This window comes from Adiantum capillus-veneris, chromosome 20, assembly GCF_014529385.1.
Source record: "Adiantum capillus-veneris isolate H3 chromosome 20, ASM1452938v2, whole genome shotgun sequence".
Lineage (NCBI taxonomy): Eukaryota > Viridiplantae > Streptophyta > Polypodiopsida > Polypodiales > Pteridaceae > Adiantum > Adiantum capillus-veneris.
The window spans coordinates 105,937,339-105,951,799 of NC_140950.1; the positions used below are offsets into that span (position 1 = coordinate 105,937,339).

The 14,461-nt window shown below is 41.8% G+C and overlaps 1 protein-coding gene across 1 annotated transcript; it reads left to right on the forward strand.

Moving 5' to 3' along the window:
- Nucleotides 1–7,067: 7,067 nt before the first annotated feature.
- On the forward strand, nt 7,068–9,755 carry LOC147433029 (uncharacterized). Its single transcript, XM_086491694.1, has 2 exons — nt 7,068–8,726; nt 9,502–9,755. Exons 1-2 carry the CDS (start codon nt 7,119–7,121, stop codon nt 9,535–9,537), a joined length of 1,644 nt encoding a protein of 547 aa, XP_086347820.1. The 5' UTR covers nt 7,068–7,118; the 3' UTR covers nt 9,538–9,755.
- Nucleotides 9,756–14,461: the final 4,706 nt, after the last annotated feature.

The following is a 14,461-nucleotide window of genomic DNA, read 5'->3' on the forward strand; positions in this document are numbered from 1 at the left end:
TTTTGCATTTATCAAGTCCTCTCTCTCAAAGGGGAAAGGGGGGCACTTGTCCCAAGGCTACCCATGTTGCTTGTAATGGCTCCTGCTTGTGATTGGCTAGGCCTGGAGGGGTCCAATGAGCTTCAAGCATGAGCTACAAGGGGGGGTCGACCCAAGAAAGCTAGGGGGGTGCTTAGGGGGTATACTCACCCACACACACTCACAAGCACTCTCATTGTGTACTATGCAAAGTGCAAGAGCTCCCTCTCCTTCTCCAAGCAAGTAGAGGTTGAGAGCCTACACCAACACTCTTGGCTATGGAGTGCAAATCCGACCAAGAGCCATGCTTCAATGCTTAAGCTTGCCATCTTCTTCTTCTTCATTACTATGCTATTATGTATGCTAGCAACAAGAGTATGATAAGTGAGGAACTAATTCTTTCTCCTACGAAATGTTTCTTCTTCCTCTTCCCTACCCTCATTCCATGCTAGCTCTCTCCACCTTCGAAGGTGTTTGAGGTCTTGGGACTGAGGCTTGGGATAGTTAAAGCTTTCTTCAAGTTTATGTTATGTTTGTGATGCATGAAGCCTTCCATCTTCATGGAATCACCTAGGTCACAAGGAACACAAAGACTGTATTGTAACAAGTCTCTCTTTATGGGAGAAATCATAATACAAATGCCTATTGGAGGGGGGACGAGCTCCACATAAATCCGGTCCTCAACTATTGTCATGTTCTCTAAACTCTCTCTCTTGCAAAAGTATTGTCTATGCCAAGTTAACTAATTGCTATGATTATGTTGCTATCTTCAATTATGTCAACCCGCTATGCTCACAAAACCATTTCTTTAAAGTAATCTCATTAAATTCCGCTACTCTCACATATTAAGGAAAATTCCATTACATATGATCTGTTCCTGGCTCAGTGACCAGGCAGAGAAGCAGATCAAGCTCAGATTGCCTATCTCCATTTCAGAAACTTCATGTATGAGGCTTTAAAGGAACTAAAATCTAAATCTCCTGGCCATTTAATTTCTAAACTCAGCTCTTCTAATGGTATCAAGCATATCCTTACCCTTCTTAAACCATCTCTAGAGCTAGAAGACACTCCAACTCTTAAAAGACCTTCACTAACTAGCTCTGCTTCTTATTCTATTACCTCCCTAATAACTCCAACTTCTATGCCTAGCTCTTCTGATGGTCGTGGGAAAGCTAGAAGTTTTACTAGAGGGAGAGGGAAAAGTTTCCCTGTCAAGAAAATGTTTAACTCTTGACTGTATTGTTTTTATTTTTTCAGAGTAATGTGACAATCTCTAGGAAGGTCTTTTTGCGAAAGGAAAACAATTGAGCAAAGGATATTGTGCATTGTCATTTTACAAACCGCCTATTTAATTTCTTTACTCCAAAATCTTTTTTTCAGCAAAGCATTCATCAGAGTTTTTGGTCATCATGACAGGCTTGACGATTTAACAATTGGTTGGACTTTTGATCCACCAATTAAGAATTTCATATACTCAACCGAGTTCCTTACTTCTGATAAAGAGTTAAAGTGTAAGTGCTCCCTTTTTAATTATTATTGTAAGGATTTTGGTGATCTAGGACAACATGTCTGTACTACTAATTTGACACTAATTAATGAAAGGGAAATAAGGGAATTGATTGAGAACGGTCTCAACCACATTCCACTTCAACCCCTTAACCCTCCACTGGCATTAGCCGCACTATTGAATTGTCTGGCCAACATAGCCACGACTCTGGGGCTAGACAGCTTACAACTTGCTAAGTTGTCTGATGCTCTTGTCTCACACTTTCATAACTGTTGCAACACATTCCCACCGGAATGGATTAGTCATGATACAACTTGGCTTACACCTCTACTTGCACGTCTACTATCCAAACTTAAGCAAGACTGTTTTGTGCTAGGGCTGGACAAAGCTCCACACATACCTACTCTCATTTGTAAACATGTAGCAAAAACAGCTGCCATTGCTCGGCTCAATGGCAATGAGTTCACCCTCTCTGAGATGAAACCAAATGAAACCTTACCTTTCCTTGAAAGTTCCTTAGCTTACTTTAAACTTGAAGCTCACAGCAACAAGCTTCCTATCTTGTTCCCCGCTTACAAAAGTGACAAGCATAAATTCAGATGGATATCTGATGCTTCGAACTGTATCATGCTTCAAGCCACTGAAGCTATTACCTCTTGTCTTAACCTAATTCTCACGGATTTTAATCTAATTTGCAAAGAGAAATTTTCTAATGTTAAAACATTCAGAGGCATTGAAGTCAACTACTTCTGGTTGGTTCAGAATGCGACAGAAGTCTTCCTTAATCTACCTCAGAATATTTTCTCTATCTTCACAGCAGATATCACCCAGTGCTATGAGAACATTTCACTGTTTGAGGCCTCCGGGCTTCTGTCTGTCCTTCAGCAGACCTGTAGGATGCTCTTTAAAAGAAGAAACAATATGGGATACCATACCATTTCTTTGGTAAGGAGTACTAGATGGGTAAAAAATACCAAGAAAGGACCACCTACTTACTATAATTATATCGATCTACTAAATCTGATTGAATGGTTGTTTATGAACTGCTTCATTCAGCTTGGAGATAAATGCTACAGGCACATTCATGGAATTCCAATGGGTTTTTCATGTTCACTTGTTTTATGCAATCTCTACCTAGCCTTCTTTGAATTCAAATGGATTAAAAAACAACTAGAAACGCCACAAATTTTGCTTGATCTGGCATCATTTAACCACACTTACACATATATGGATGATATTTTGAGCCTAAACAATCCTATTTTCATAAATTGTTTACCGTTCATATATCCAAAAAATTTATTGATTCAACCTACCTCTTTGGAATATTTGGAGTTAGATGGCAACCAAATTGTTACTAAAACAACCTTTCTGAATATTGAAATTTCACTTCTATCCCCTTTGACAGGTCTCTTTGTCACTGAATTCTCTTGGAAAAGGGATGCCCTTAGTCTGGGACAGATTGAATATGTCAAAAACAAGAGTAATAGACCCCACAAGGTGTCCATAAAAACTTGTCTTGTTATGGTTTATCCTATTATGTTCTCTTCCTCTGATACTCTTATTTCCTTCTATGCAATTTGCCATCTGATAAAGAAATATAGAGCCAATGGATTTACTCTGAAGGAACTGCAGAATACTATCAAGCAGTTCATCTCAAAACACTCTTGGTTACTTTCCCGAGCCAATAAAGAACACGTCATTGAAATTATAAACCTTATATACTAACTTAAGGAGTAGGGGAGGTCGTACCACTCGGTAGACCTCCCCTAGCAAGTGGAAGATCTCTCATGGGTAAAGGTGGCTCTCTCTCTCTCTCTCTCTCTCTCTCTCTCTCTCTCTCTCTCTCTCTCTAGGTTCTTGACCTGGTTTACCTCTTCCTAAAATCAACATTATCATCACTAGCCTCCTCTGATTTATCTTTCCCCTTTTTTACTCAAATTTGCCTCATATTAATGAAATATGGTATACTTGCATATTCCCCTCTCTTGGCTAAAACCTGTCCTACACCAGGAACCCCTCAAAAACTAATCGATGGCCCTGATGGTTTTTAAGAAAAATTCTTTCTTTTTTCTTAAAAAAAAAGGGGGTTATTCCTTTACCTGGAGAATATCCTATAGCTTTAGTGGGAACCTCCTCTTGAGTATTTAAAATAGGTAATGACTCATTACCTTGATATAGATGGAGCGTTTACTCCTCACTCCATTCTCTGCATGAAGGCATGCCGATACTCAGAAGCAATCCTGTGGTGCAGACCGAGCCAACTAGGTAGCTTAATCTCTTATTTTTAGCATGTAGCATTTATCTTTGACAGGCGGCACTTCTGCAGAACTCTATTTTGGTAAAAAATGGGAGACGGCGCCTCATTAAACATCTCTCACTACACCAGTATACTGGTGGGGCCCGGGTATGGTAGCTGGCTCAGAACCACTGAAACTTACAATGGATGATGAACCTGGCACCCTGCCTCTTGTGTATAAAGGTGAGCTTTAAGCTCACTTAGTTCTCATTCAGCCCTACTTGTCTCCTTTTTTTCTGTTTTCTGTGAGAGAGGGTCCTGTTCTTGCATCGAAACAATGGCTCCAAACAAGAAGCTTGCTGCCAAATCATCTGAGGTATTGGGGCAATCTTTTCAAAATATAATCTTTGAAAGTATGGTGGTATGCTGAATCATAAATGTTTGGATAAAATTATTCGTGGTCGATCTAACAAAGGTGCACTGATTGAGATATATACATCTGTGTAAATGGAAGATTGTTGGCTCCTTGATGGCTATCTGGTCTTCCACATGGTTAATTATATTTGAATTCTGAGATGATTGCTGGCTAAACATGGAAATTTGTTAGAATATGGGTTTGGTTTTGCTGAACTTTTTAAGGAATGTTTGCCTATGTAATCTTCTATAAGCTATAATGTCCGTGACATTATGTTTGTTTTCTAAAACAAACTTTTTGGTTACTCAGTTGGCTGTGCTCAAGATGTAGCGCATGACCACATTGAGAGAGAGAGAGAGAGAGAGAGAGAGAGAGAGAGAGAGAGAGAGAGAGAGAGAGAGAGAGAGAGAGAGAGAGAGAGAGAGAGTTTTTCTGTTGGTTAACTTGAGCATTGGGTTTTAAAAAATATGTTGCTAGTTCTTCTAAATGTCCTTTTGTGGCATGTAACCTGGCAGCTGTTTGGCAGGTTTTTCCTTACACTGTAATAAGTTGAGCATTCTCTATTGCTCTTGGTTATACTTATTTATTACTCTATGAATCGATGACATTCTACATCAGGGAAAAAGTGGTAATGTTATGTTTCTTTTGCTAAAGGATATGCAAGTGCGGACGTTGGCACCACACGATTCAATTAGTAAGCATTTATTGCTCTACTTGGAGTTTGCTTATAAAGTTAAAGCATGGTTGCAACTAGGTGTAGTCTCTTCATGTATAAATCAAGTTCTCAACCTTGAACACTAGTGATGGTGGGGTTGTTTACTACTGAAATTGGAAAACAAGTCAAGGACTTAAACTTGGCTGATGAGTATGTTAGCAAGTTACTTTCATGGAAAGTGAAAAGAGGTACTCTTTAGGGTACATCTTTGTGTGGTAACTCATTTTGAATACTCATGTGTGTTCTAAATGGAGTCTACACACAATGATAGGATAGGAATCGATAACACAACCTGGTTGCAAATGGACAACAATGTGGAAAATCAAGATGTTACTCTTGGTTTCATTGAACCTCCTACGGCACCGTGTTCCGGTCAACCAAACAGCTGGATCTATGAAGGATGCCACTTGAGAAAACATTAGTGTTCTTCAGAAGGAGCTTCCCACTTTTGTTTTCGAGGATGAAAACTCTTCTTAAGGGGGGAGTAATGTCAAGACAATGGCAAGGCCGGACTAGACAAGGGCAAGGCCGGGCTAGGCAGTGTGGAAAGGGAGTCCAACTAGAGCAAAGGGCCAGGGGCTATGCTATATAGTGGGTGGTTGGGTGGTGGACTCCTAGGTTCTAGTTCCCCTTGGATTACATTTTTCTTCCTTCAAGTTAGTCATAGGCTGGGTATATCCTCTCCTGCAAAAATACTATCCAAACCCAAATTTTATAGAGCATTCACAAACGATACAAGATTCCTCTCGATGTTCTCATTGTGTAGCAAGCTTGTGGCATGCAACAAAAGCTTGTTTTGTAGCCTAACCCTTGCACTAGGTGGGACGAGGCTCTTACCACTTTGAGTCACAAAGTCTCTCTCTTCACTTCTCTCTCTCTTGCTGTCCAACCTAGTTATGACTATGCCACTCCTCTCTGTTTTGACCACCATGTGTATGTCGGGCTCTATTGTTGCAACCGCTTCTACCCTTCCTCCACCACTGAATACTTCCCCTGCCCCAAAGCACCTCCTCAACGTCATCTTAACCGTCCTTAATAGCAAATCGACACAAAATTTAGTTTGTAGCAGTAATGGATCTCTGTTGCGACCTGTCCATGCCTGTAGAAGATGCTAGGTTCTAACTCTCATTTGTTTCGGGGCATCTTTTCATGTTGTGCCATGGCTGGTGAGCCTACATTACTCCTTGAACCATCAATCATTTTGTTTTTGTTATACAGGGATGCACTATCAATTTGAAAATATGGTATGGTCTCAAGCTCCTCCATGTCCAAGAATGTGTTGTCCAATACTGTATGAGTAAAAAGACATATCCTCACCAGCATCTACATCAGCTTGGCCCTCTAGCGCCGACGCGGTTGCAACGTGCTCATGCTCCATGAAAGCGATCCGATCACCTAACCAATCACCTTCTTCTAGAGCATTTGATCTCAATTCTACGTAGTCTTCGACCATCGGCCATGGTCCATGTGTGAACATGCCCAAACCTTGACGTGAGCACTCTCAGTTTAGCTAGCGAAAAAATCTATAACAATGTATTAAGCAAAGCAAAGCAAGGCTGCACACAAATTATAACAGTTTGCTGATGTCGAAAAGCAAAGCAAGGTCGTAGCTTTGACAATCGAGACCAACTTCAGTTCTTACGAGATCCATGGATGTATGGGCAACATCTACGGCATTAATTTTCAGTCGGTTAGCAGGTGGCAGCATGCCACGGGTGGAGGCTTTAGATTTTAGAGTTCTGATGGAGGCTTGAGTTCTTGTTTAGTCATGGGCCATGATGGGTAGAAGAGCACTCTTAGGGTCTTCAGGAAAGTAATCTACGGTACCCCATTTTGGGGCGTGGGGTTTGAACGTGTGACCTCACCCATGGGAGGCACATGCCCTAAACACTTCGCCTTGTGCGCGTTTCTGAAGCATTGGGGGCCTTTACTTAAAACATGTGTACAGGGCGACAACCCCTGAAAGTAATCTAGGGTACCCTATATTACAAAAAGTCTTTCAACGCCGTCGCTTAGATGTATGGCCCACAATCCCCACACCGTAGATGTGAGCCATTGATCCCACCTCCCACCTCCCAAAAGGAGGTGTCATTTAGTAACGAGGCCAGTGGCCACTGATGTTTGGCGGGGACCCGCGAAGTTTAAGATTTGAAAATTTGCGGGCAATTTGGTACTCCGGCACAACGCGCGTGCGGGGGGGGGAGAGAGAGAGAGAGAGAGAGAGATCATGGCTGCGAGAGGGGCGAGCACGGCGGGGGAAGAGGAGAGGTTCCATGGTCTGCCTCCTCTCAAGCGATTCAAGATACTAGAGAAGGAGAGGGTGCAGCAGAAGAGAGGGAGCGAAGCGAGCGAGTTCACAGCCAACATTACTGCGCAGAAGAGTGAAGAGAGTGGAGTGAAGGTTCTGTGTTGCCTTCCTGCCAAGAAGCGTGTCTGTGCGCTTCAAGTCTTTGCCCATGTTGAAGAAGAGGAGCAGGAAAACAAAAAATCCCCTTTGCTTGCTCAGAAGCTCAAGCCAGTTGTGCCGGTCCGCCCTCTTCAGCCCATCGATCTCAACTGCGAGCCATTATCCGACCAGACGCCGGCCAAGGAGAGGATAGCAACGAAGAAGAGCAAGCAGAGCATGGACACTAGCTCTGTTGCACAGGGTAACGCTGAAATGAAGCATGCAAGGGAGCGAATGCAGAAGCGGAATTTGCTAGTCATGGCAGAGAAATCCACCACAGCTGTTAAGCTTGCTTCTGTGAAGAAAGTGGGGACCTCTGTTGTGAGTAGTGTCACGTACGCCCCTGGTGTCAACCAAATGTATGTAGATCCAATTATCATCTCAACAGTGGAACAGCAGAAAATGGAGCCTAAGCCTCCAAGGAGAAAAGGAGAGGCAGACATTGTTACTCCTAATTTTACAATATACAACCCAAAGATGTTGATAGCAGAGGGTGAGGCTGTTGCCTCCATCAATTTAGAAAAATTCTCGACAGATAGTTACGATCGAGATTTGACTGTAAAGCTAAAACCTGAAGACACAATGCGAGCTGTACATCAGCAGAAACAGCAGAAGAAGAAAAACAAGACTGACATGAGCTCCGTTACTCAGCGTCAAAACAGTTATGATGAGCAGGCATCAGGGGATTCAAAACAAATAGATAAAGGTGCAATCAACTGTAAGGATGAAGGGAAATATGCAGATCTTGAGCAAAAGGAGGAATCAGATGGTGAGGATGACGGGATATTCTGTGACGTATGCAAAGAGGCAGATGCAGAGCCATCAGATCCTATTGTGTTCTGTGATGGTTGCAACGTTATGGTGCATGCAAGCTGCTATGGTAGTCCTTTGATCGAGGGAATACCTGATGGTGACTGGTTCTGTAGGCAATGTGAACAAGAAAATAGAAGAAAGAAGGCAGATGAGGGCAGTAAAGAAGGCCATGTTGGCTACCATGTTGGGCAGCGCACATGTGCAAGTAGGGTGTGTTGCTTGTGCCCAAGCAGAAAAGGGGCAATGAAGCAGACAACTAGTGGTGCATGGGCCCATTTGTCATGTGCACTTTACGTGCCAGAAGTGTTTTACAACCGAGCGCGGGACAGAGAGGAAATTGAATGTGGTAGTGTCCCAGCATGGCGTTGGGAGCTGCCTTGTGAAGTGTGCTCTACATGGGGGCAAGGTTCTTGCATTCAATGCACTGAAGTGGGATGTTCCTCCACCTTCCATGTGTCATGTGCTTTGGATGCAGGGCTTTCGATTGACTACCGCAATGCCAATGCGCTCACAAAGACCCCTGCCATTGTCATCGCCTTTTGCTCCTCTCACTCTAAACAAGCACTTACAAGCTCGGTAAGTAATCATGGGCTTGTTTTTTGCTGGAATCAATAAATAGAGCATAATTTTGGGTTTTAATCTTAAATTTATGGATATGAGGGAGAAAAATAGGATTTTTTTCAGTAAATAGGGATTGTATAATAATGAGTCACTGGGAAAACTTGACATGTACCCTATTTGTGTTACCTTGTTGGGAACTTATATTGTGATCACTTGTTTGATAAAATCTTATCTTCATGGAGTTACTAAGAGCTTATGTGAGTCAATATTACTAAGCAAATCGAACTCTCATAGGAGTTTATGCGACTCTAGAATCCATTTATGGGTGGCATGTCTTTCAACTAAGTTTGGTTGGAGTGTTGAGTGAAGGAGAGGTCTAGTCTCTGAGTCAGTGAGGGTGTCTAGGCCAGTGCTAAAAGGCATCTTCGCTATGCCATTTTTTGGTGCCTTTTGTGGGTATGCCTTCCTCTCATTCCTTACTCTTTTATATCCCATTTACCTAATAGGTGGCTTTATCAGCTTGGCAGTCAATTCAGACTAAGACTTGATGGCCCTTTGCAGCTCTCATCACATTGAAGGGCGGGGGGGGTCAGCCTTTCAAAAAATTGGCATACTAACAATTCAGCTGGTGTTTGGTTGTCCCTTTCTGTCTTTTTTTTTTTGCGGTTCATGTCCAAGGACATAAAAGCATTATTGATGTTAAGCTTGTAAATAGTGTTGTGACCCTATTTTTAATATTAGCTCACATGTCTACTAAAAGCTGCTGATGCTTAGCTCTGGTTTTGTACAGGAAAGGCGCCGCTTTAAGATTGTTCCTCGCTGTTGAAGGCACTTGAACATAATGCTTTGTTGAGATTCCAAATTACACAATTCAAGCTTATTGAGAAGCTAATCATCATATATGTAAAAGTAAGTCAGTGACTCTTTGGATTAACACACAGGAGGTAATTACAATAGCAACTATATTCTTATCCATTGTGTTTTATTGACGCTTTTACCGAGTTTTTCCTCATAATGGGAAGAATTTTTGTCCATCTGATGCATTTTTCTTCCGTGTCAAGGTTGAACTGGTAATGTCCTGTTATGATGTTTTCTTTTTAATTAAACACCTATTTTTGGTTGCTGTTTCTTTGCAATTGATGGCCTGGATTGTGGTTGGATTCTGCAGTAAATGAAGTTGTTAGGACAAAGGTCTGGGCAAGGGGTTTATGAACCCACATGCCTTGGGAAATGGGCCTTGTATAGCATTTTTCCTTAGGCAAGGCTTGGCAAGGGGGTTATGAACTCACATGGCTGGCCTTGTCCGGAACTTTGTCCTCACAGAAGTTGTATGGGTAAAGGCTACTTATGAAGGGCAGATTCAACTATTCAGGCTCCTTTGATTTTTGTATTGCTATCAGATTGCTTATCTGTATCTCTGCTTGCTGCAATGCAGCAAGGAGAGATACAGATAACCAACTTTGTTTTAATGTTCATGATTGATTGTAGACAAGGGCAAATTCTGTTTTGGTTGCAATTATGGTGGCAAGGGTCACTTCTTCATTCAAAGTAATCTAGCACTCACTTGCAGATTTCTTGTTCATCAGTTATTGAATAGGGAAATTTAATTAATTGGGGCTCTCTCCTTTGTTGCCCAAAGGATGTGGAGGAATATTACAGTGCCCTTTGCAATAGTGGTAGGGGTTGGGGTACCATTGTGAGTGGTCATTTTTGATAAGTAAGAATTGTATAATGCCTAGGTAATGTAATGCTCAAGTTTTACTCACCAGTTGAAATCGGCAGCTGTTGTATATGATGCCATTAATCTCTATTTCAACAGCCACTCACTATCAATCTCTACACTAAGTGTTTACGCCCTTTAATTGCATATGTAAATCTGTTGTAGACTAATTCATTGGTGGAAATTAATAGGGCTAGTAGTAGTGACTAATCACAAGGTAATTGATGAATTTAGTTAGAGAGTAATCAACAATGATTACAACTCATTGATTGCGTAATAGCATTAAGTACGGAACAGCCTAAAGAAGATGCGAAACTACCATTCCGCAACTTCAACAAGAAAAAAATTGAAAACAGGAGGCCATTAGACGGAGATTACAAGTGGATGCAATAAGTAAGTGGATGTCTACTAAGTGACTTCTTAAATAACCCTTCTTCATTTGGGACCAAGTTTTGGAAGGCATGAACGAACTGTAGCGATAACCTTGCTGATAACAAATCCACTTTTCACACATTCCCACCTCTTATTGTCATAATGGCGGTGTGTTATTGGTCTTGGTTCACACAAGCTCCTAAGTCTTACAATTGAGCTTGACTATCCATTTAAACTCCTGTAAATTTAGTTACCTCTTGAAAAAATAGGTGAATGTTGAAAGTGTCATGATTAGGTAATGTACTATTGTCAGCTCTGACTATGACTGTGTGAAGGCTAACTTTTGCTGCCACCACAGGAATTGGTATCTCAATCCTTGATTTAGAGATCATAGTTTTTTGAGTTTCAGTCGAATCCAAGGGGTTGTCACATTTGGTCAGCCCGATGTTTCCTTCCATTCTCATCTCCCATCCTTGTGTGCATCTTCACTTCGATTAAGGGAAGCTCCCCAAAGGAGCTCCTTTGGCAAAGAGTAGCTCTGCGATGGCAACTTTCTTCTTGACGTCCATCCCAATAAATTTGTGGAGGATAGTGAATTGTGTTTGAACCTTGGTAAAACCAAGGTCTTGGTGTTTAACACCACACCGTTGTGGATCAGGAGATCAACACCTATGTTCACATTAGGGAAAATTTAGACTCTCAAAAGGGCTCTGTAAGGATGTTTGACTTTGTTTCTCTTGTCCAAAGTGGGCAACCTAGTGAATTTTATGAATGCTTTGTCAAATCAATATATCATTGGAAAGATCTTAAAAAGTAAATTCTAAATTTTCAAATATTGATAGATTTGGAGTTGATTTGTAAAAGTTATGGCCTCCACTAAAATTGAAATGTGGGGAGAGATTCCATTTATTAAACGAAGTTGTCACATCAAATAATGGAAACTTTTAGAATATAAGAAATCTGATGGCATGGTATATATCAATGGATAGATCTCAATGAGTACATTCTAAATTCCAAATGTCCAATAAGTTTTGATTTCATTTGTAAAAAACTTATCATGCATCCATTTTGGACAAGAGAGAAAGTCAAAGTCCTTATAGGGTCCCTTTGAGAGTCAAAATTTTCCCTAATGGTTCACTTATGGCTAGGAGACCGTGGAGTACATAAATGCATACACTTATCTTGTGGTAGTCTTCATCGGGCCAAGGTTTTATTTGGAGAGAGCAACAGAGTCTAGATTGACCAGAGCATATGTAGCCTTGGGAGGATTGGAGAGGATGTGTTTGTTGGTTCACTTCTAGGAACCCCAAATAAAGCTTTGGCTCTTTGATACCTTGGTAGCTTTAGCTATGCTCTATGCGGTTCAGGTTTGGGGACCCTCTGTGGGTCACGATGGGTGGAGAGGTATGGAGAGGCACTTGGTAGCCTTGATTGATTAGAGCCAAGGCCTCCGTGCCACACGAGATCATTAGAAGAAAGTTAGCAGTCCCCTTATGGAGGTGGAGGTGCTTACCAGATAAGTCTCCTTTATGCATAGCTTATGGGAAGCTACTAGAGACAAATATGCTAGATTGGCCATTGAGTCCTCCAAACAGTTAGCTTTACAGGGAGACACATCATGCTTATATGTGTTAATGTCGTCATGGTTGCAAATACCTCCTTTTTAGTACTCCCTTGATGCACCATCGTTGTCTCTTACACGGATGGAGATTACTAAACTCATTTACGAGGACCTGACCAGATGAATACTAGGAAGACATGGATAGAGTCGACACAAGAGTTGGGCACGAAGATTGATTTCTACAGAGAGAATCTTCTCCAACTCATAGAGGATGGGTTTGTGATTTGAACCAGCTATGTGGATACACATCTATCTCATGGGTTACATTGCACCATTGGTCAGATATAGACATCCTCACACTAGCTTGAGATTGAGACTGGTAAATTAAGAGGGATGCCCACAACCAGCAAGATATGCCACCTATGCCATACAGAGCCTGAGACAAAGATGCATTATATATCTCAGTGTACAATGTAGTACGAGATACGGGGTCGCTTCCACTGTCTATTCAGAGAAGGCTTTGGACCTTTCTCTAGAGATATGAGATATCAGGACCAGAGATGTCTTTGACTATATCTACTTGAGTTACACAAATACAGAGACAATTTAGTGAGGAGTTCAGGAGAGAGACAATCCCATAGATAGATTATTGATTTCTTACACCAGACATTGGACAATTAGAGGAGCAGCCACCGGTGCAAAGCTCAACTCATACTCACACTTTTGGTACTCTCATTGATCGAGCATTAGAGCTAGGGAGATCGAGACGCCCATGATTGGGAGAGAAGCTTCACAGCATTGATGGAGATTATAACAAAGGATTTGAGCCATACTAGCTCAACATTCAGAGTGCATATGAGGATGGCCTCATCTCCCATCATATCACCCTCTTGTATTGGGTGCACATTGTATCAATGATCACTCATACTATACACATTTCCAATTAGTAGCACCTCTAGTTTCACTTTAGGCTGGGTTTAGATTGGATGGCGAAAGAAGAACCTCACTTGCGTGGGCGTTTCCCATTGACTGCAACGGAAGATTGACCTCTACCAGGTCCACCAGCTCTGTGGTGACACCCCCCCCCCCCCGAAAGAAAAGTTTTTCCCATGGCAAAAGGAACAATATCGCTCGCATGGAAGATGAGCAACCTTTGAGCCTGCATCAGAACCGCTGATTCAACCATGTAGACTATCACTTTTTGCTGACAACACAATCCATGTAGATATTTCACATCGCTGCCACTAGGTTGTGTGAACGTGCTGCAGAAAAGCTTTCCCTCGGCAATGCTCCTGCCACCGCGCCACCTCGTCTATAAGTACACACCCAAAAGTGAAGGGATATTCCTCTTTTTTTGTATCCATTCATGGTATCAGAATCATCAGTTTGGAACGGTTTGGTCTCATAGATCATTTTGACCTTATCAAAGCCTTTAATATATCTCTCTCTCTCTCTCTCTCTCTCTCTTCTTCTTCTTCTTCTTCTTCTTGGTAGGTATGCGTGTGTATGTGTAGGTGTGTGCTAATAAGAAGAGGAAAATGTTATAACCTTTCTATCACCCAAGTGTGGTAGATTGATTATTGGTTATGCCATTTCCCTCTTGAATAATAGGTCTTGAGTTCAACTCTCCTTGTCAGATAGATCTTTAAGGTCTCCTGGGATAGTTTCCTACGACATTAAAAAACTCTTCGTCTTTTTATTCTTCTCAAAGCAGCCTTACTAAGGTTGTCTCTTGGAGTTGCTTCATTGTAGGAGATGGGTACGCCCAGCATGGCTGGTTAGAACATGCAGAGCTTTGCCCACACACATGTGAAGCGAAGTCACTGATTGTTAAAGAAAAGGGGCCAGGAGCCCAAGGTATTTAATAAAGCTTGAGAGATGGGATCAAGAGCGGGCAGAGGGGATGGACGGCCCACAAAATGTCGGTGACTAAACTTCTCATTCTCCAATAGGACCTGGAACCCGCAACCTCCTCTTTGGTAGGCTCGTGTGTTAACCACACGCCTACTTGGGTTTGGTTGTCCAACACTCCACTTTGCAGCATAATAAAGTCAACATGCGTAGGCAAAAGTAAACTCGGCCCTAGACAATAAACTT

Coding starts and splice junctions, on each gene's coding strand:
- LOC147433029 (XM_086491694.1), top strand. CDS start 7,119: ATGGCTGCGAGAGGGGCGAGCACGGCGGGGGAAGAGGAGAGGTTCCAT. Junction 8,727..9,501: donor AACAAGCACTTACAAGCTCG/GTAAGTAATCAT, acceptor GGTTTTGTACAG/GAAAGGCGCCGCTTTAAGAT.